This window comes from Rhynchophorus ferrugineus, unplaced genomic scaffold (assembly GCF_030347505.1).
Source record: "Rhynchophorus ferrugineus isolate W39M unplaced genomic scaffold, kcgeb_rfMv2 rfM2, whole genome shotgun sequence".
In the NCBI taxonomy this organism is placed as follows: Eukaryota; Metazoa; Arthropoda; class Insecta; order Coleoptera; family Curculionidae; genus Rhynchophorus; species Rhynchophorus ferrugineus.
Window position 1 is genome coordinate 91,456,346 of NW_027472581.1, and position 24,004 is coordinate 91,480,349.

General features: G+C 30.8%; 1 protein-coding gene across 15 annotated transcripts in view; it reads right to left on the reverse strand.

Moving 5' to 3' along the window:
- Nucleotides 1-6,728: 6,728 nt before the first annotated feature.
- The window catches only part of Liprin-alpha (PTPRF interacting protein alpha), a 348,725-nt gene continuing 331,449 nt past the window's right edge, over nucleotides 6,729-24,004 (reverse strand). For 2 of the 15 annotated variants that reach the window (XM_076396953.1, XM_076396952.1), the window contains exons 5-22: nucleotides 23,117-23,230; nucleotides 21,743-21,844; nucleotides 20,878-21,165; nucleotides 20,260-20,385; nucleotides 18,065-18,274; nucleotides 17,825-18,006; nucleotides 17,422-17,685; nucleotides 15,460-15,748; nucleotides 14,983-15,072; nucleotides 13,027-13,178; nucleotides 12,856-12,897; nucleotides 11,919-12,123; nucleotides 10,518-10,669; nucleotides 10,254-10,456; nucleotides 9,908-10,178; nucleotides 9,688-9,844; nucleotides 9,514-9,630; nucleotides 6,729-7,178 (exon numbers count right to left, since the gene is read on the reverse strand). In XM_076396953.1, coding sequence (XP_076253068.1) covers nucleotides 7,098-7,178; nucleotides 9,514-9,630; nucleotides 9,688-9,844; nucleotides 9,908-10,178; nucleotides 10,254-10,456; nucleotides 10,518-10,669; nucleotides 11,919-12,123; nucleotides 12,856-12,897; nucleotides 13,027-13,178; nucleotides 14,983-15,072; nucleotides 15,460-15,748; nucleotides 17,422-17,685; nucleotides 17,825-18,006; nucleotides 18,065-18,274; nucleotides 20,260-20,385; nucleotides 20,878-21,165; nucleotides 21,743-21,844; nucleotides 23,117-23,230 — 3,045 coding nt within the window. In that variant the 3' untranslated portion in view covers nucleotides 6,729-7,097. Of the gene's footprint in view, nucleotides 7,179-9,513; nucleotides 9,631-9,687; nucleotides 9,845-9,907; nucleotides 10,179-10,253; nucleotides 10,457-10,517; nucleotides 10,670-11,918; nucleotides 12,124-12,855; nucleotides 12,898-13,026; nucleotides 13,179-14,982; nucleotides 15,073-15,459; nucleotides 15,749-17,421; nucleotides 17,686-17,824; nucleotides 18,007-18,064; nucleotides 18,275-20,247; nucleotides 20,386-20,877; nucleotides 21,166-21,742; nucleotides 21,845-23,116; nucleotides 23,231-24,004 lie in introns of all 15 variants that reach the window. The other 13 variants (XM_076396951.1, XM_076396950.1, XM_076396956.1 and 10 more) reach the window with 12 other exon arrangements.

A 24,004-nucleotide genomic window follows, 5' to 3' on the forward strand; every position in this document is an offset into this window, starting at 1 on the left:
TTACATTAGCAGGTAGCTTGATTAACAGACAACAAATAAAAAAACGTGACTGTGCGTCGAAGGCAAACAACTGCAAATTGTATATCATAGAAATATTCCGAAGATTGTCGGTTTTTACGTTATATTGAACGTCAAGATTAGGATTAAATTGATTAAAATGCGATCAGTGTTCAATAAAATTAAGGTAAGCGCACACTTGTACGGATCGAATATTGAGATTGATTTAAATTTTCTCTTGTATAACCCCAGATGAAATTCTATCGATGCGATACGTTCGATATGATATTTCGGACTGTTCTATCAATTCTGATGCATGCAGATTACGTCATTCCCTCATTTGTTTAAGTAATTTTGACATTTTCGTTAAACTTTGTAACTACATATTAAATGATTGCAAATGCAATTAGCAACAGATAGCAGATTATTAATAACTTTAGCACAGAAATATAGTGAATTTTAGAATTTAATAAATAATAAAATAATTCCGCTCCTATTAACTTGAAATGTCAAGGAAAATTTATTATCTCAAGGAAGAAAACAAAAAAATGTAATTGTTTCAAATGTCCCAAGACAAAATTTCTTCTACTAAAGAAGAATAACTACCAGTAATAAGCATATAGGCCTTCCAACAAAACAGCCAACACACGTCATCACAATTTATAATGCAACGTTGCCGCACCAAATTTAAGTTTTCGTTTATTTTGACTCTCTCAACAAAATACTAATATAAATAAAGTAATGATACAAAAATAACGTTATAAAATATAATTTATTTTAATATTATTGTACATCTAATGCATATTTATTAAAGAACTTTACTAACTTAAAGGACCTACAGTTAATTAAACAGTTACACTGTGGTGACGTCAGGTCTCTTCTTCTTATCGCGAACTGACCACAGAATAAGACTGACCAAAAACGATCAAGGGCACGCAGAAAAATAGACAGCAGATTCATTCATCTTTCGACGTTCAACCTTCTTACGGTCAATCAACAATCAACCATTCAATAATCAAACATTCATACTTATTCATTAGTTAATTAGTTGTATAATAGTTAGTGTTATTAATAAAGTGTTAAGGGAAACATAGTTTCATTCAATAAATTACACGAAGACCTCCATAACAATAACTTGTAGGTTAGAGTTATTATACATATGACAACGGTGTCGATCAGTACCAACACAAATGGAATTTTATAAACCGATTTAATAATAGTTCGGACGCATCAGACTTTATTTTGTATCTATATACCTAGAGATGTGGTTTTTAGTAAAATGAGAAAGAAAAATGCTTCGAATATAAAAAGAGATTTTACGTTTTTATTAACTAAATTTGGTAATACGTTCGATGGTGTTGATGATGTGCATGGGCTGTTTTATTGAAAGGACTATATAGCCTATTCAAAATAGCAGTGAACTCACGCCATCACTATGTCGAATGTATTGCCTATTTCAATCTGTAAATTCGTTTAAAAATCAGACAATATTTTCCTTCTCATTTTATCCTAGTTAAAAACAGACTCAGTTCTGTCTGATACGTTCGAACAGTTAACTGAATTAGCTTACAAAATTCGCCTGGTTGCCAAACCTCTTCAAAAAAATTAATTAGTAATTATAAATACAGTTTATAACCGGGAAACGTTTTGGAAAATACCGAAGCCATTAAATAGTCAGTAGAGTTAGAAACAGATTGCGTCTCTAACCAATTACTTGGAACAGAAACGAGATGATATAAGAATTAAATATACTTTATTTATTCATTATACTATTTATTCTGAGTGCAACGAGAATTTTATGGATTAACAATTACAATTTACAAGAATATATTAGATTATGTAGATTAAAATTGTGTTATATATCAAATCAAATGTCAGTCATATCAATAATCAATCAATGTTATATATCAAAGTTGATATGGCAATATCGTGACATTTTGACGTCATAAATTTATATTTGAGACGTGAGTTCACTGTTTTATTGAATGGACGACATATACCTTTTTAACAGGCAACTAGATCATAGAAATAATTAGAAAAGCGAGTTATATAGCATCTTTGTTTTTGTTAATAGCTTCCTGATTTTGTCCTTGATGGCCACTAAGAAAAATAATTGTGTTAATTGCAGAATAACTTCTAAATATGACCAAGAATCTTCAATATGAATCTTCTATACTGAAAGTCTCAAATAGTTCTTCATGTAATACCATAGTGATTTCCTTAATAATTATGAATTTATATAGAGATGCATATAAAGCATACATTATTGTTATAAGTAAGTACAAACATTAATTATCTATTTTTAAACAAAATCTCAGTTAATATGTAAACCTCACATGGGACAATAGATTTGTTAGAGTCAGTGAACAGTTCATTCATTGTCACAGTATATTGTGATTTTATTCAATTAATTAAATAAGAGAGAGTTTCTAGCCTTATCCTTCCGATCACTGTTAATACAAAGATGGTGTTGAATTAAAAATATCATGCTTGTATTATGATGCATTATTTGGTAGTCGGAACAAACTAGATGGTGTCCAAAATATAATTCACCTTTCAAACTTTCATCTTGGGTTTCATTATTTTCAAAAACCATGTATATTTACAAAAAAAGTATTAAGCATAAAAATTATGTGAATTAACTTATATATTCTAAACAAACAAAAAGGATAAATTATAAACCCAGTACAGAAAAAGAAGGCCTATCAGAAAAATACTAAAGTGGTCAGACTCGCACCAAACAGAAACTTTGTATATTCATCATAACCACTGAATACTCATTTTGATGATAAAGCTGCATTGTTAGTCAAGCTTGCAGCTCAACTTGCCAAGGAAATTTTGTGCCAGTGATCGAAAAATAGACAACGTGTAAATAGACCCCTGAAAAACAACATGAACATTTTGATAAATGAATTTACAAATAGATTAAACAGAGAGTATACAAACACAAACTTTGGGAGATCATTTTTGTAATTTTTTTTCTTTTTCTTTTTTATCTATTTCAAAATATAAATACGGAAAATTATTTATTTATTTTTATTTATAGAAAAATGTGATAGGGGTAAAATAAAATAATAAAGAGAGTCTTTTTGATTTTTCGTTATATTTATGTAATATATACATAAAATAACACTATAATTATTCAGATACAGATGATGACAATCATTTCCGACTGCAGTTAAACTATTTACCAAGATTTAATATAGTCAACAACAATAGTACAAGCGTGATAGTATATTTTTTCAGAAACTAAAACAATTAACAAGTAAAATATATTACATCGTATAAAACATGCTACTAAATTTAATAAAAAACATGAAAATATATTATCATTATCTGTATAGTATATACAGAGCTTTTACGACTAATGACTGATGCTTAGTACTAATACACATTGTAAAAAATGACCAACGGAAATAACTGTCTCTTCTTTTATACATATATAGTTATGCAAGTCGAGGTGTGAAATATTTAGCCTGGAATAGTATAGTATTTTTGTAATGGTCAATTTATGCAAAGTTATGTCAATTTAAATGGCCACGCTGGTTTAAAGAAGTACACAGAAGTAATTTGATGGTACGATAACTTTGTATAATTTCACCGTCCACTTCGAAAGCCTATAAAGGTAATGTTATTTTGTACTAGCTATTTACGGCAAAATTAAACTATAACGACTTAAAGTATCTTGGGAAAATTTGTCAAAGGTATTTAGCTATAACACACATATAACGGCTTAACGTAAGGGAAAGTTTCTGATGCTTACTTTACAAGTCTTTTTAGCTCTTAATATTACATGGCACATTGCATGAAAAATAATATTTCTTTTTGGTTTGAGTAATTTTCAATATTTCCTTAAACGACTGACAGATATTAGGCGGTATATAGATGCATAGAAAATTAAGAAAACGCTTGTGTGCAGCACATTTATTCATCTCGCAATATCACGTCTTATTGCACTTAAATTCGGGGTAAATAGTCTTACATCAAGAAGATTACCATAAAAAAAGGTCACTAAAACTATTTTCATTCATGTTCTCAGATATTTCGACTTGCATAAAACTTCTTGATTCACATTATGGCATATAATTCTAAATTATAATTACAGTCATTATTACACATTTGTCGGGTACTATATAATTTATTGTAAAAATTTTATGACTAGGGAAATATAAACGAAATCATGCAATCCGAACTTTCTTCGTTAAATAAGTTAAATCAATAAAACAATTGATTAGATTGTCATCGAATCAATTATTTTTTAGGGTTTTTTGTTTTTTAAAACTTTTGTTGGTATCTTACTACTTGTCCGTATTTCCTATTTATGTTTTTGTTTATTTATGAAATAGTATGTAAAGACGGTAGAAAAAGTAGAAATTGAGTAGTCGGAAGTTTTCAGCCAATTTTTTTTTGTAAGATTCGCGTAAATCTTAGAAATACTATTTTTATACTATCAGTCTTCTAAGAACTAGAACGGTAACGACACAATCTTCCCAAGTTACGAACTTAACTGATACGACAGCACCAATATGTCAGTTTTTGACAGTAATAGAATAAAAATGCAAACACCTATTTTATAATTAATGTATACTGATTATTGAACTTGCATTCAATTAATATCTAGTTTTATGCAATTATTACATTTTTATTCTGCAAATATCCAAAACCATCATATGAAGACAGTGCAGGCACGCATGGGTTAATACTGACTTTGCTGCCACACTCAACATTATTTACATAGAAACTATTCTATATCACACTCTAAAAAACTAAAAAATAACGCGTCAACAGAGCCTTCTACGATATTTACAAAAAAATTCTTTAACAGTTTTTTGTCGGCGTAATCTGGTAACAATAAAATTTTCTATATATAGATAATAATCGGCGATAAAACCTGATAATCCTGGTAACATTATACATAACGTGACCATAGTTCCTTTCGAATCGGACTGTTTATGGATTAAACCATGGGAATTTTGAATTTCAATTAATATTTTTCATAAAATTATTTTAATTTATCTACCTTTGAAAGTGAAGAAATAAAAAGTAATGAAAATTTCACTATATTTTTGCAATATTATTACGACTGAAAGAAGAACGCTGCACACTAGTGAAAAACATTATGATGTTCAGGTGAAGATGAAGCTTCACAGGGTAATTTTAATACGAAAGTGATCCACCTTTGAAAATTAAGAAAAATAATGAAAATTTCACTATATTTTTCAATATTATTACGACTAAGGGAGGAACGCTGCACACTAGTGAAAAACATTATGCTGTATAAAGTGAAGATTAAGCTTGGCTGCGTAATTTTGTATGTGTAGCTCCATTTATATGTTATAACTTCATGTTGAAAAATGTATCGTATTTTCCTCGATAGATGACGCTAATTGCAAATAGTTCATCATGAAGCACAGACGACAGCAACACCACTAATTAGTTTGGAAAGAGATACTTAACGGTAGAACTTGGAGTGTACATACATCAAAATTGGTGTAGGGGTTGGAAAGTTGTCTACCTCTGCAATGAAGAAAAGTAATGAACATTTCATGTGCAGTAGTGAAAAACGTGTTATGTTGTATATGGTAAAGATGAAGCTTCACTGAATTTTCATACATTAAACTGAATATTATTTGTTTTAATCTTTGCAGAACTCTCATATTGGAATAAAGCTGTTTTCAACAGAAAGCTGTACAAACCACTCGATTACATTCTTCAACCATACATTTTTACAACTGTAAAAATGATAACTTCTTCCTTCATCCCGCTCCGACAGAAAAAGAACATGGTCACATTATTCGTTCATACACAAAGCATTTACAACTAATATACACTCTGAATTAATGGTTCATCCAAAGATGTAAAAGGTCCTGTTAACTACGGTTCGACAAAAGTCTTGTATAGCCATTATCAACAAATTAAAAAATCTATTAACAAATTTGCGAAAGAATTTTACATATTTATCATGTTCGAAACGAGAACGAAAATCGTGGTGAAATTTGACAAGAATAGTTAATGAATTAAACTAAAAGATGCGGTATTCGAACCACGGGTTATAGGTATCGTGCGTCGAGTTGCACACACACATATTATCCATATGTAAATTAAAACCTATATAACAATTAATGGTTAGTGTTAAATGGTAAAAAAAATTAATGCAGAATAAAATTATATCCCAAATAAAGTGATACCCGTTAGCTAATACTAAGGGTTAAAAAAAAGCCAAAGAGGAATATATTCGGTTTTGTAGGCCTCCGTTTTGGCATTGGCATTATTTAATTCGATATCGTTTTCTGTTGGATAGAGTAACCGTAATATATTTCTCCAGAGCGTTTAGAAAACAAACTTTATTAATGTACAATTATTATTTATATAATACTATAAGTTATTACAACACAAGGTTTTATTCTTGGTTTAAAGCTCATAGTCAATCTTACATTCACCTTAACATACCCAGTCAATAGTAAAACTTGCATACTTAATAATATTTCAAAGTAATCTCATGAAAAACACTGTCGAACTATTTTTACAAGTAGGCCAGGCAAGTGTTGTCTTACCGACTGACCTGTTACATCATAAAGGTTTTGTTTTAATAATAGATTTATACACATTTCACTATAATAAAACAAAAGAACAAAACATCAAAATCTGACAATTGATATATGTCACTTTAGTCATCTAAATAAATAATGACATTATTAAACTAATTTAAACCTAAATAAAATAGCTAAATATCAAAGAATAATCATATTAACAATATTTTATCCATAATAAATACAGGTATATTTATGTACAAAACATAAAACTAGTTAAGCTAATTATATTTTCATGAAACGTTAATTATCAAATATACAAGTTTACAGGTATGTCAAGTTTAATCTGTGCAGGGCTATAGTATTATCGCAAAACTATTAAAAGTAGAGTTAGAGCCCTGCTGACAACAATATGTTTCTAATAATTTCGCGATCAAATGCAATATCAACGATTAGGGAGGTAGCACACAGGCTGCTTCGCACATTCAGAGCAGCAGAACACTACATGGTCAAGAGATTTCTTCCAAATTTACTTAAATAGACTTAGGTTCGCATCTCTCCGGATCCATATCAGGACCGCATATCCTCAGGTCTTCGTTCGGTTGCCGCCCTCAACAAGTTATTGTATTCCACTTCTAGAGTCTGTCTTGCCTGAAAAAAAAACAGTTAATTGATTTTTTTTCTCAAATGAAACTTCAAGTTGTTTTTTGAATCGAATTTAAAGCTTTCATGTTCACACAAGAAAAAACAAGGAGTGCTGATCCAAAGTACGATAATAATATGATTTTTTATCAGGTAACTTTTAAATATATTATTGGAAGAACATTACTGTGTATTTTGTGTTGGGATTTGTAAGGCTAACGCCATATATACTGTTGATATCGAAACTCTCATCTAAAGTTATTAAAGCTCCATGAAACAAGAGTTGTTTCTTGTTTTTTCAAATGAAACTTAATAAAATTACTAAAATAAATGAATGTTGACGTAATTTTCAAGAATTTTTCGATGTTTTTTGAATCCAATTTAAAGCATTCATTTTCACACAAGAAAAAAACAAGGAGTGCTGATCCAAAGTACGATAATAATATGATTTTTTATCAGGTAACTTTTAAATATATTATTGGAAGAACATTACCTGCGTATTTTCTGTTGGGATTTGTAAGGCTAACGCCATATATACTGTTGATATCGAAACTCTCATCTAAAGTTATTAAAGCTCCATGAAACAAGAGTTGTTTCTTGTTTTTTCAAATGAAACTTAATAAAATTACTAAAATAAATGAATGTTGACGTAATTTCGAAGAATTTTTCGATGTCTTTTGAATCCAATTTAAAGCATTCATTTTCACACAAGAAAAAAACAAGGAGTTCTGATCCAAAGTACGATAATAATATGATTTTTTATCAGGTAACTTTTAAATATATTATTGGAAGAACATTACCTGCGTATTTTCTGTTGGGATTTGTAAGGCTAACGCCATATATACTGTTGATATCGAAACTCTAATCTAAAGTTATTAAAGCTCCATGAAACAAGAGTTGTTTCTTGTTTTTTCAAATGAAACTTAATAAAATTACTAAAATAAATGAATGTTGACGTAATTTCGAAGAATTTTTCGATGTCTTTTGAATCCAATTTAAAGCATTCATTTTCACACAAGAAAAAAACAAGGAGTGCTGATCCAAAGTACGATAATAATATGATTTTTTATCAGGTAACTTTTAAATATATTATTGGAAGAACATTACCTGCGTATTTTCTGTTGGGATTTGTAAGGCTAACGCCATATATACTGTTGATATCGAAACTCTCATCTAAAGTTATTAAAGCTCCAAGAAACAAGAGTGGTTTCTAGTTTTTTCAAATGAAACTTAATAAAATTACTAAAATAAATGAATGTTGACGTAATTTCGAAGAATTTTTCGATGTCTTTTGAATCCAATTTAAAGCATTCATTTTCACACAAGAAAAAAACAAGGAGAGCTGATCCAAAGTACGATAATAATATGATTGTTTATCAGGTAACTTTTAAATATATTATTGGAAGAAGAACATTAGCTGTGTATTTTGTGTTGGGATTTGTAAGGCCAACGCCATATATACTGTTGATATCGAGACTCTCATCTAAAGTTATTAAAGCTCCATGAAATGAGGGCTGTTTCTTGTTTTTTCAAATGAAATTTAATAAAATTCTAAAATAAATGAATGTTGACGTAATTTCGAAGAATTTGTCGATGTCTTTTGAATCCAATTTAAAGCATTCAGTTTCACACAAGAAAAAAACAAGGAGAGCTGATCCAAAGTACGATAATAATATCATTGTTTATCACGTAACTTTTAAATATATTATTGGAAGAAGAACATTAGCTGTGTATTTTGTGTTGGGATTAGTAAGGCTAACGCCATATATACTGTTGATAACGAAACTCTCATCTAAAGTTATTAAAGCTCCATGAAACAAGAGTGGTTTCTTGTTTTTTCAAATGAAACTTAATAAAATTACTAAAATAAATGAATGTTGACGTAATTTTCAAGAATTTTTCGATGTTTTTGAATCAGGTTTAAAATTTTCATGTTCACACAAGAAAAAAAAAGGAGTGTTGATCCAAAGTACGATAATAATATCATTGTTTATCAGGTAACTTTTAAATATACTATTGGAAGAAGAACATTACCTGTGTATTTCCTGTTGGGATCTGTAAAGCTAACGCCATATATACTGTTGATATCGAGACTCTCATCTAAAGTTATTAAAGCTCCATGAAACAAGAGTTGTTTCTTGTTTTTTCAAATGAAACTTAATAAAATTACTAAAATAAATGAATGCTGACGTAATTTTCAAGAATTTTTCGATGTCTTTTGAATCCAATTTAAAGTATTCATTTTCACACAAGAAAAAAACAAGGAGAGCTGATTCAAAGTACGATAATAATATCATTGTTTATCAGGTAACTTTTAAATATATTATTGGAAGAAGAACATTACCTGTGTATTTTGTGTTGGGATTTGTAAGGCTAACGCCATACTGTTGGCATCAAAACTCTCATCTAAAGCTATTAAAGCGCCATGAACACCAGACTCCAATAAATTATTACCATATTCCTGCAACAAAAAATATTTATAAAAATTTCTTTTATCTGGCGATTAATTCAAACTTGCCTTTAATCCTATCATAACAACCCATCTAATCAGACGGTCATTGCTCCAAACTAACACATCGGAATTACTATTTTCGCTATTTTTCCTTCTATCTTCCAATAAATTTCTATCGTAATTTAATCGCTTTAAACAAGATATACCGAATTGCAAACTAGTCCTGTAATTAATAAAATCGATTTTCAAAAATATCCATTAACGATCGTGTCAAACATCAACATACCTATGAAAACTATCTACCATCTTGAGCTGTCCCCTCAAATCCTTTTTGTTAAGATGATCCAGCATTCTGGCATCGACTAGGCATTCCATAAAGGTAGTACGATACTGTGGCAACCCCAAAGAAGGCAACCAACAGTTACCTACCCATTCATGGTTCATATCACCGAATGCTAAGGTGGTACGAGAGGTTTTGGGAGCGCTAGGTGATGTTAAAGATACCATTTCCTGAATTGCTAAGCGTAATTTAAGTCGATGGAGCGGGTTACTTATTCCTAAAATAAATAAAAGTAGGTAATATTTGGTTAAACAATTTTTGTTGTTTTTGGTTAGTAGGAAAATACTCTTACCTATTTCTCTTTGGATTTCTGTATCACTTAAAGCGCTCATGATCGCCCCTGATTTAACATTGGCTCTGCAAGCTGCTACGTACCAGGCTGGCATACCAACCCATAACTCCAACCAGGCAACGATGGTAGGTCCATTCCATAATGCAAACGGTGTTCCTGCTTTCATTGCTTCCGCGAGAAGTTCGTGTCTATAATCTCGTTCTCTGTGGATCCGTTAAATTACATTAAATCACCAAGTGATATTCAAGTGAGGGGTTATATTACTTTTTCTTCTGACGACGGTCAAAATCTCCGGATTTTTGGCCGATCTTTCCGGATATACTCATGCTGTCGCTCAAGTCACCATCCGGAACTCCAATACTGCTTTGGCTTAAGTTCAGATTGCTTTCTGTGCCGGGCATGTCTTTTCCCTTGACCTTTTGGAAATTCAATTAATTAATGAAATTAAAATGAATTAGGTTACGTGAAAATATAGTCCACGCTTTTTTTCAATTCTATTTTGTCAAAGTAAATATCTATCATATCTACAATTTTATAAATGACTGCATTGAGGGGGGAAATAGGTGTAGAGGTTTCAAAACATTCAAACAACTATTCAAGAATATACTCTGAAAATTTGAAAGTAAAATTCCAAATCATTTAATAGTTATAAGCGTTGTAATGCGCGTCCTGCGGTGAATGGGTGAAGATTTATCGGGAGATGTTTACGCGTGTTTAGGCAAATGACGGTTTAGCGATTGGTTCCAAAACTGGTTTAAAAATTATTGAGGTCTCGGCATATTTAGCTACGTGCTTATTTAATGAATGAACTTCCAGTATTTTAACCATTCTGAACAAGCTTAATATTATCGTTGGCAGCAGAAGCTTCAATTATTCCCAACAAGTTGACAATCGCAATTCAACAAAATCGACGCAGCTCTCTGGATAGTAAAGAAGTTCGAAAATCTCTCAAGAACATCAGCAAGCCGAAAATGACACCTATAAAGCTGATGAAGGACTGCAATATGGTGCTGGGAGAGATGATTAATTACTAAGTTGTTTAAATTAACTCCGTAAACTTATCTCTACTGTTACTCTAACTTTCAAGCGCGTTTTTCTCCAAATGTTTTTCGAATTTGTGTACATTCTAGCTCTTAGAAAGTTTACACATATCTTTATATATACAGTTTCCCTGTGAACTAGAAGGTAAAAAATTAATTAATTTTCGATCTTTTTAATGATAATTCATATAGAAGAGATACTTTTAAAAAACTTTTTTTTGAAAAATTTGTTTCAAATGAAAATTGTGACCTCCAGAGTGTAAACAAATCGCCTACATGGATGAAGATACAACGAGCAACAGCTGATATCTTCATTGTGTGATTTAAAAAAAATTGAAAATTTGTTTATAAACTCTTCAAATACATGTACAGTATGTTTATTCATAATTGGCTAAAAAAATTCATAAAAATGATCCGAAATATGCCGTCACACCTATCACTACACCTATTTCTCCCATTAAAATGTAATTCGCTAACTATAATAAAACATTTAAATATCATGATTGTAAAGAAATAAGAACAATATCTAAGAGATGAAGTCTTTTCCAAAAATTTAAACAAAAAACAATAAAAACTTGGACATAATTTCCTTTTTGTATGAATAAATCATAGAAAACAACAATACCTTCTCCTTTTTGCTGAAGAACCTGCCTAAACTGCTCTTGATGCCCTTCTTCTTTTGAGCTGCTGCTGCCGCCGCTGCTGCCGCTGCAGAATTGACTTCTCGGGATAAGGCTGCCGCAGCACCGTAGGCGTTCTTATGCAGGCTCTCTTGGCTGCTATGACGAGAGGATAGAGGTGATGGAGGCGTGTGTGTGTTCTGCCCTTGCCTAAACACATATATGCTACGCTACGATCTAAGCTATGCTAACTCTAGGCATGCAAGACACCAGAAAGACCACATAGCAGTGAAAGTATTTTACTGAACTACTTTTAACACAGTATATATTGATCATAAGGTAAAAGTAATTCAGCAATAACATTTAGACATGTATGTTCTTGGAGTAATTAATATAGTCTATTCACAGTTTTTTTTGTAATGCATTGTGGTTATTGGTGACGTCGAAACATTACAATTTTGCCGCACCAACTCTGAGTTTTAACTCTCAGAGTAATGAGTAATAATTAATGAATAGACTATAGCTTATATTGACAAAGCAAGGATTAACTACAATTAAAATTTTGTAACTGATATTATATACTTATAAAAACGTTTTCTTATGTATCTTCAATAAGTGATCATTAGTTTTTTAATATCAAATCAAATAAGACCGACACTTGTTAATTAAAAAATTTTACTCAGAGAAACTTTGACAATAATAATAATAATAATGTAATATATATGGTATATTTAAAATAAAGTTAATCCTTATATATCAAAGGCCATTGAAATTAATCAAGTAGACCAAAAATAGTTTCGTAATTTTTAATACTTTGATATAGTGTAGTCTTGGATTTCTTTTCTTGGAAACATTTCAATGACCTTAATTTTAATTTGGAAGCAGTAATATTTAAGCTTGCGATACAGATTTCCATTAAAGCAAAATTAGAAAATCGTTAACCTGTATGTCATTCCAGGGGAAATCCCACTTGCACCAGTTCGTCTTTGCAAAGGAGTGAATAACGATATGATTATTAATAAAGTGATAATTACGATATGAAAAAGATAATAAGAATATTTCAATGAAGACTGCGGAATAGTCCTAAAATAAATAATCAATAAACAAATTTACCTTCTTAATTCTTCTTGACTATGAGCCAGTGCTTGAGCGACTCTTTCCAATCTAATTGAACGCGCTGTTAACGGTGAAGCTGCACCACCATTGCCATCAGCCAGATGCATTTCTTCTCTGGACATCTCCGATGTTAATGGGGCGAGTTGTAACTGAATATTATATAATATCGGATAAAACGATTGTATATAACCCTTATTAAGTTATATATTGACTTTATCAAATATTGGTGTTTTATATCAGATTGACTTGTATAAAAGATGGTTTGGATATTTCAAACAGCAATATTGATTGAAAATATTTCATATTAGTATAAACATGTCCAATTATGTAAATATTCAATGATGTCCTTTATAATAATATTGAAATTAAATTACTTGTTTTTATGTTTATGGGTAAAGAGTATCATTGAAATCTACATGTTAAATGTAATGCTTAATTTGTTGAAGCATGTAAGCAAGTTGGGTGCCTCCATTAAAATAAAATGGTAACTCCATTCGTCAATACTTTTTGTATGTATTTTAATCAATTCCTTTCTGCTGATAATTAAATAATTCAACATGCACAGTCAATTTCATCACAGCATGCATTATTATACATAAGCCATTTATTTTTATCCATGGTAATTACAAATAAATCAAAAAAGGACTAAACTAAACGGGAATATTAAGGGGCATCACTTTACTGAAACCTATAAAAAGGGATATCACCAAAATTCCATCTTTTCGAACTAAATAAATCGAATGATACTTAAACCAAAAAAATCGATAATGTACAGCTCTATATTGTGTTGTAGTGTGCGACAATTTACAGCGAGGTGAGTAGTTTGAGGAAGCCAACAAAATAATTTTGAGAAAACTTAAACTGCTCATGGTTTTTTCTTGTGGCAAAAGCCGATTCAATATTTCCTTAACCTAACCACAACCGTATTGTATATAATAGTTATGTATTGTAATTATAAAAAATAAACCAGTTTAAAAAAATTAAGTTTGATTTATATGGTTATTATTTATAATTTACAAGATTTGTATAGATAATAATTTCATCATTATTAAAAAATTCAGTTTAAAAAAGTTCCGGTGATACTAAGTTGTTCAATAATTTCTAGATAATAAAAATTGGTTTTATAGTAATAAAAACAATTATTTCTAGAGTAACTTCAATATGCTTATTTCAATGATCATGTATTTTAGATAACCTACCACTACGCCTGCTTTGCATTCATCCTTACCATCTTGTCTTGATTCAGATTGATGGTGGTAGTTCCAAATCTCATCCAGTGATAAAATCGAGCACAATATATTTTGAATCCTTTAACTGACACTCGAATGTGTTTTGTTTTATTAATAGGGAATGCTGGCACGAATTGTGTACACAGCTTGCTGCGACTTTAATATTTTCAAATAAAGAACACCAACAATATTTGAGATTTAGGCCTTTGAATTCAATAGATCATAAAACAGCACAAAAATCCGGGAACTGATAATCCAGATATGAACGAGCGTAAGAATACCTTTAAAAAATCAATGACATTATGAACTTTGGTCTATTAAGAAAGATAAAGTGTTAAAGTGATGTCGAATATTCAGTTATACAGTGGACGATTAGACGGTGTTTGGCGAACTTATTAAACAACCTAGTATTAAAAAATAATATAGCAAGCTTGAAGTTTAATATCTACAAGCTTTTCGAAGTATAAAATGTTTTTATTGGCCAGATATAATAATATTAATGCTATAGTTAATTTAAGAAAATCTGAATAGACTTCATAATCCTCATAAGCTTTGCATTATTTTCAACTGGTTTATGTTTTTGTAATACATAATTATTTTGTTTAAATCTAACTCTACCTATTAAAACAAAACTAAACCAACTGAAAATATCCAATCTATATTTATGTTTTCTGAGCAGTAAGTGTGTAAAAATCAAGTAGGTATGTATGATATCGGCACAAACCTGACTAGATGGTAACGATTCAGACAAAGTGCCTGGACTCAAAGTCGAGTGATATTGTTGCAAATGAGCTGGAGACATACTTGCTGGGGCCTACAACATCACATCGATGACAATACCAGACAAAACAGTAACAAATTAAAAATATGATATTATTATTGAACAGTTAGCGCAAATAATAACAAAATACTGTTTTGACTGGTTCTTGAGATTTCATACTCCCTTAGTCAAACAAGAGAAAAAGTATTTATTCAATCATTGATAAAGTGCTTTAAATATAAAAAGGCATGCTAGACTAACTGACAAAATAATAATAAAATTTCGATGACCGCAATGAATTAATTTAAAAAATGAACGGTTATTTTGCCAATTAGTTAAATAATCGAAATTTAAGAATGGCATTCAAAACAACGTCCCTAGTAAGTCAAATGAAATTTAACAATAAAAAAATTGACAGGGAATAGGAGTAACCCAGCTCACCGTGTGATACTTATGTAAGTAATCCCTCTGAGGGCTATGGTGTGACTTTGGAGTAGATCTACCGCTTACAGGAGGAGATTGTCGTTCGAGGCTCCTTCCTCTGGCCAGAAGATTCATGTGTTCCATACTACCCACGCGGGATTCAAGTTCTTCGGCTCGGGCTTCCGTGTTTTGTTTCTCCTCTTGAATAAGACGAATCTCGTTGTTTATAGCGTCGAGTTGTTCTTGCAACATCATAGCCAAGGTTTGAGCATCAGTATGACCAGAAGGTGATAGAATATCAGCAGTACTAAAATTAGTAATATATATTAGTGAATAACTTTTACAATATACAAATAACAGGGCAATATAGTCCCCGGCCTGACATATAGATGGCGCCACAAGAATTAAATTTATATGTTTTTAGTTAGCCCTAACCCTCAAAAGATGCGTGTATAAATTTTGACAGCTGTCGGAAAATTAGTTAGTGAATTATAGCATTTTAAGTGAACCAACTTTTGTTATTCTGAAAAAAATGGATAAAATGGAATTTCGCGTGCTGATAAAATATTACTTTTGAAGGGAAAACATACAGTTGAAGCAAAAACTTGGCTTGATGCCGGACACTGCCCCAGGAAAATCAACCATCGAGGATTGGTATGCTAAGTTTAGACGTGGTGAAATGAGCACCGAAGACGGTGAACGCAGTGGACGCCCAAAAGAGATTGTTACCGACAAAAACATTTTAAAAATCCACAAAATGATTTTGAATGACCGTAAATTCAAATTGAATGCAATAGCAGACACTCTAAAGATATCAACTGAACGTGTACATTATATCATTCACGAATGTTTGGGTATGAGACAGCTCTGTGCAAGCGAGCTCACTTTTGACCAAAAACAACGACGAGTTGATGATTCGGAGCAGTGTTTGAAGATGATCAAGCGTAACAAACCCGAGTTTTTGCGTCGATATGTGACAATGGACGAAACATGGCTCCATCATTTCACTGTGAAGTCCAGTCGACAATAATCCGAGTGGACTGCACACGATGAACCCGCTTCAAAGCGTGGGAAAACGCAACAGTCAGCTGGTAAGGTTATGGCGTCTCTATTTTGGGATGCGCATGGATTAGTTTTCATTGACAAGAAGGACCATCAACAGCGACTATTACATAGTGTTATTGGACCGTTTAAAGGACGAAATCGCCGAAAAACGGCCTCATTTGAAGAAAAAGAAAGTGCTGCTTCACCAAGACAATACACCGTGTCACAAGTCAGTGAAAGCGATGGCAAAAATCCGTGAATTGGGCTTCGAATTGCTTCCTCATCCACCTTATTCTCCAGATCTGGCCTCCAGCGACTATTTCCTGTTTCAGATCTCAAAAGAATGCTCGCAGGGAAGAAATTATCGTCGAATGAAGAGGTGATCGTCGAAACCGAGGTCTATTTTGAAGCAAAGGACAAATCGTACTACAAAAATGGTATCAAAAAGTTGGAGGGTCGCTATAATCAGTGTATCACCCTTGAAGGGAATTATGTTGAATAAAAAAAACTAGTTTTGTCAAAAAAATGTGTTTTACTATGGTTGGCCGGGAACTTTTCAATTGACCTGTTACTAGGTGCGTGAAAAGTAATTCATAGTTTATCGAAGTATATTTCTATTATCAATTATTTTGGAGGCAGTAGGCGGTTTATTTTACTACTAGTATAATTTTTTTTCATAGTTTTATAAATTTCATCCCCTGCATATGTCAGAATAGAAAAAAGAAATCAATAGAGAAAGTACGATACATGTTGCACTTGTATCATGCATTTTGTTTTTAAACGTTAAATAAAAATATGGATTACTTTTTCAAAACTGAATTTAGAAAGGCACTGTTTAAAACTTAACTCTGATGAGATGATTTAGTGAAGTGAAGAATACGAGAAATCAAAATGAATGTCGAAATGCGAAGAGCAAGTGCGGTAAGCCAAACTAACCTAAATAAACTCTCATTATCATCCCCTTCGGCGTCACTGGACACGTCGAATGCCTGCTGCACGTTGGCCAGAACATGAGCTTGCTGTAATTTTTCCCACTCATGTTCAGCCATTGATCTAGAACCGAACGGCATTTTATTAGGGTCCTCTTCTATCGGAGTCCTACTTTTATTAGCTCTCCTTGGTAGGGAATGTGTATCGAAGCTGGAATGACTGGCGCTACGTGAGAAGTTTGTAGCATCAATAGCGTTAGGCGACAAAGATCTACAATTGGATAAATCGTGCAGAATTAGAAAATTGCTGATACAACATGATCAAACAAGCATGTTCAGATGAACAATTAAATGTTTTCGTCTATAGAGTCTACAAAAATATAATTATTAATCTCTAAAAGGTGACGTACCTTGTTAACGCATCTGTTTGTTGAATGTTGTATGCAATTTCTTGCTGAAGCATCTGCCTCTTTACATTATCTATCTCCAACCTAGACTTTGCAAGTTCCTTCATGATTTCAGATTTCTGTTGATCGACTTCTTCCATCATCTTCCTCGTTTTATCAAGCTCTTGCGTGAGATTATTCTTTTCCTGTTAAAACACTCATAAACATCACCGTCTAAATCCAAAGTCTCACCAAGTTATATACCTGTAGAGCATGCATTCTTTCTTTGAGATGGTCTTGAAGCCTATCGTTTGATTCTGATAACAACTTGTCGACGGTAGCCGATAACCTGGAATTGTGATCTTCGTTCATCTTTAATCTTTGGTTGAGACGAACAAGTTCGGCATTTTTCTCATCTAAGTTGGCCTCCAGTCGCTGAATTCTGTCTTCTGCCGAGCCATGACGTTCTTGAGCCTACAAAATATATTTCGTTATATAGGAAATTTATTATTCCTATAACATGACGGAACTATTCTATACATCTATAAAAACATTTACATCTATAGCATATTATGGGGATATCTATACAAATGAACTAGTGAAAATATTAAAATTTAAATAACTGAAATGATATGGACGTATTTAGGCTAAACATATCAATACACATTCTAAAAGTAACACTTCACTCTTTTCTACTTGATGTGTGATAGTAGTTCAGTTAGGTTATAAAAGAATTTAATTAGTAGATATTTAGCTCGAAGCTCACTTGTAAAACTGTTTGATGTTGAGAGTTTATTAATACGTGGTTTAATGATTCAGAATTTAATTTCAACATTTCAACAGTTCAAAAGGAGTATTAATAGTATTTTATGTTTAGTGACCTATAGCTTATATTTATAATTTTGATAATTTTATGTAATAATGATCTTAAATTTATCTTTACTTTTATTTTAACAGACAGACAACAAACATGTTATATGTATTATTAGGTGTGGAGTATTCAAAATTGGAAGCAGCTAAACCAGCTCTGAAATGAAGGTTTTTGGGATGTTTATATAAACCAGAAATTCTATTAATGACGCTTTACATAATAACATTGCATATTTATAAATATTTAAAGGGAAAGCAAGATCAATATGAATAATTTAAAATATAAACGCAAATATTTCAAAACAACTGAAAACTAGAATTTTGCAATGAATGAGTATGATCTGTTACTATTATGATGTATGATATTACTGGCTGTTTCCAATTTTTTTTGGATCTAAATAAGCATCTACATGGGAAATCTAATGTTTCTAATTTCTTCGTTATTAGTATCTATGGGAAGAGTAACATTATTAATTTAAACAAACACATTTATACTCCTTTTGGACAATTCTATTGGTGACTATAGGCTAGCACATAAAATTTTTGAAAGTTTATAACGTTTAATTTCTACTACTTGAATACAGGAATAATGTTAATAAGAATTAACTGTACAAATAAGAAGCTAGTTAACCAAAACGTTACTCGTACTGAAAATATTATGTATTATTCTGATTTAGGACCTTGAATAAGTTCTAGTTGTTGTTTCTTTAAGTTAGTATTTTATTTTAAAAATAATATATAACAATATATCTTTATAAGCTTTGTCTATCTATTACACTGCATGCTCACATATTGATTTTAATATATTTTAATTATTTTGAACGACAGATATTAATTATATAGTTTATTAATGATATATGGTTCCTCAATGTAATAATATTATCAATAAAAACTCCAAACAAGTTGTTTATTAAAATTCTAATGAAGAAAAAAAAAGTGAGTAATTTATTTCTATGAAGACAATTTATATGTTAATATTTACTTTACTATCTTTATAATGCTTACCGTGTTTGGTAAACATTGTAAAGGTTTTTCATTGGTATTTTAAATTGTTATCACATTACTGTCTATGTATATGAGTACAAATAACTTTATCCTTATTTCCGTTACCAAATGACAGGCAAAAATATAATCAATATTACGTGATGTGTCCACTTTCGAAGATGAGTATAAAATCAGACAAGTACATGAAGTCTGAATGTATGATGTAATGCAAATGATGCTATCTCATAAAGTTGGTAGCACAAGACTGATTTTATGGTATAACTAAAAGCGTTTATTTTATCAGCTTGTAATTGCTTTTGACGTAATATGCAGGATTGTTATGTTATATATTTTCATTCTTACTAAAGTAAATATGCAAAGCATTATGCCTATTGCGCGCACGCAGTTCTGGAAACGCCACCTATGGGAAAACAACGAGAGATTATTCAAGGTCGCAATCATTATCGAACGTTGAATAGCATTAACGTAAAACACACACTATAAACTTTCAAACTGCAAAGTAACAGTGCTCTATTAGACAATAACATTCATGAAAATAGAAGAAGAGAAAAAGTGAGCTGAGAGCCTCGTACCTGGGGTCTCACCTGCGTAAGCGCCTCCATGCGCTGCTTCAACTGCTCCTCCATTTCCGGAAGTTTCGAATATTGAGCTAGTTTTTGTTCAGCCAGTTCCAGTTTTTCTTGAATGGCCGCGATCTTTTCCTCGTGTAACTGGAAACAAAACATCAAGTTAGAAATGTGGGTAATGATATGAAGCATATTCGGATATTTTAATACGGTAATTTAAACGGTATCGATTTCTGTACTTCTGCCGCGTTCTACCATAACAAAGAATATAGGAAATATTTGAACATCTGAATGTACATTGATAACGAAACCTTATAATTCGTTAAATGTAAATTTGTTTGTATAAAATAAACAATTGATTTATATATTGATATATATTACTTTCAGTTAGTTAATGATATAAATCAGTCCAGTTTATCTTATCTAGAAGACAAATAATTTTGATATAATGATGTGTTACTAAAGTGTACAAAAACCAAACAGTTATAAAAATTGTTTTGTTTGTGTTGTTTAAGTTAATTCGACATAAATTTCGATTAATAAAGCGCTTTGTTAGTTCCGCGAAAGCTAACATCTCATTCCAACAGTGACGTAAGACATTGATAAAATTATAGCCCGAAAATGTTAAGGACTTACCTTGATTTGAGCCTCTTTATGTTGCAATTCTTGCTCCAGTTTCTCGTTCAAATCATGCAGGGACGTGCTTTCCCTTTGCGCGTTTAAGTATCTTTTCTCCAGCGTGGCGATACGCTCTTCCTGGTCTTCCTTTTGTGCTACATTTTCTCTAAGATCTCTCTGCAACTTCGAGTTGGCATCTTGCGATTTGAGCAGCTCCTTTTGCGCTTTGGACAAACTTTCTTCCAGCTCGCCAACCCGATTCTGCATCTCTCCCACCCTACGTTGCCATGTACTAATCTCATTTGTCTAAAAGGAAATCGATGTTAGAGATGTGATGGTTAAGAAATATTGACATGAAAAAGCGGATTTACTAGATATAATAATATGTTTATATAGACTCACTGTACTAATTGTATAAAGGGTGAAACGTCATATGCTTTTACTTTCGTCATTTACTTTCTGAATTTTATATTGGAATGTTAAGTGAGTTTTTATGTTTTCATAGTGATTTGGTCTAATCAATGGTCTGAACCATATTGAAGAAATAATTTTCAAAAAAAAAAAATAAATTGCAAACGTTTATGTATATTTTAATAGTGAACAATTAGCACTACTCCCCTTGTATATGGATATTACGACTAAATATAACTGAAAATTATTTAATTCTTGATTATTAAAACAATACCATTTAAATATACTTATTTTTCATAATAATTACAACATTAATCCGCATATATCAATATTACAGTCCCATTAAAACGAATATTTCAAAGTATCTGATACTCAATCTGATAATATTAGTTGCATATTGAATTTGCCATGCATTTGTTATGTACTTTTCGATTTAACTACATATATAATAAAACGCACATAAGCTACTCACTTGTTGCTCTAAAGCCTGTTGAAGATCAGCTATTCTCGCAGCGCTTTCAGCTGATTCACCATCCACACCGCCGTTTGTTAGTCGAGGTTTCGCCGGAATTGCCTATATGCCACAATAACATGCTATACACAAACATGACAACATCCAAACATCTATGTTAATAGACGTGCATTTTTAGTATGTTACAAAATATTACATGTTGTCGAATTTGTGTAATGGTAAGTTTAATTCTCATAGTAAAAAGTTTTACACACAATAAAACTTATTTATAGTATAAAAATGCATATATATCGATATTCTTTCTAAGATTTATTATAATATACTGAACCATATACAAAAATAAAATTTCCTCTTTTAAAGAATACATTTGTTAAATTTATTTGCCCTTAATTCAATCATTTATTTTACCACCTTTGTATTAGGTAAATAATTTTCTAGAAATATTATTTATGAAAAAAAAGTATAAACTATGCATTTCATAATAATAATAAAGCCTTTTTTTAATATTAATAGGAAATATTAGAAACTTTTTTTTTCTATATAAATTACTATTAAAATCGTAATGGTTTTTTTTTAATTTCTTTAAATTGAAGCATTAATTGTTGTTGTTGGATAATAACAGGACTGTTAAAAATAATAAAGAATATTATTAGTTTATGGTGAAGGCGATGGTAAATAATCACAGAAAAGTAAAAATAAAGTATTTTCATCAATATATCTATATATGATCATTTTATATAAAATATTTAAGTCTTTATTCAAAATTGGAGCTTCCAATAAAAATCGAAATCTGAAAGACATTGTGTGCTCTATTATTATTTATCAATCATAACGTATTTGGGGAAATATATTTTAGATTAAGTGGAATCATTTAAAGCAACATCATTCTTATGTTTAATGTTAAATTATAAGAAATTTGAAATAAAATGAGCTATTTGATAATAATAGTGAGCTTTAAACATAAAAAAATACTACGGTATGGCGAATGCGCTGGTAGGCAATCATGGAAAAACTAATATATTTTAATTAGTACATCTGTGAAAGTTATTATTCAAAATTATAGCTCCCAATAAAAAAATTAAAATATGAAATAACGCTGTGTACGCTATTTTCATCTATCAATCCTGCCGTGTTTGACGGAAAATCCAACAACGATATATTAGCAGTAAAGAATAAGGTAATTTGTATGGTTCACGTGTCGCACAATATATTTTCCTAGGTGGGGTGTTTAGATAGATGTAAAAAACGAAGTAAAAGAAAGCGGCTGACAGGCTCATGCCAAAGTCGAAAAAATATATAAATCACTTCCACATCACCTCCACTGGTAAAACAAAACTGAAAAGGGCTCGTTTCGTTTCGAGTGGTCGCACGTACCTTGTTGTGACTGTTGTTTAGTTGGTCCCCGGTTTCTAATTGTCCGTTTTCCTTTGGTTTATCCTCTATTGCAGGTACATTAGTTTGCGGTAATCCCTGTTTTACGTTTTGTAACTGAAATAAGGTAACACATCATCTAATTTAAGTTTCTAGCTAGTTGGAATGTTATGTTAAGTTATTTTTTACTGAAATGGAGAAAAAATTAAACATTCTAAACAAACGGAACTGTAATTAATTCGAAATACCAGTATTTATAGTTGGGTGATATTTTGATTGAGATTTAAAAATGCAACAAGTAAATATTATTTTATCTTAGTGTAAAATTGACATTGTATATTAAAAATTTAACCTTTTGATATGTTCCCTTGTTTATTGTATTAATCCTAGTAACTATGCGACAGGATAGTGGCTAGAGTACTTAATCAGGCCTTTGTATTTTTGTTTTTTAGTGAAATATTTAATGGAATTCTTAGGAAAACAAGACAATTTATTCAGGCCACTTAATTTGTCTACAAACAAGTAGAGCAAGGCAAGTTCTCAACGTGACCTTTTTACAGAATATATTTTTGAAGCAGAATGAATACATTTGGACACTTTGAATTGAAGTTCAATTCTCTATACCTATGTCTATCTTCATAGTTATGGGATATTATAATATATTATAATATATATATATATATATATATATATATATATATATATATATATATATATATATATATATATATATATATATATATATATATATATATATATATTCTTATCTATTATAAAACAGTCCTAAAAGAACATGAGGTGTTGATAATCAACATTTAATCAAAAGTAAAGAAATATAGATATAATAAAGGATTAACATCCCTTAAGATTCATTCCGAGATATATTAACAG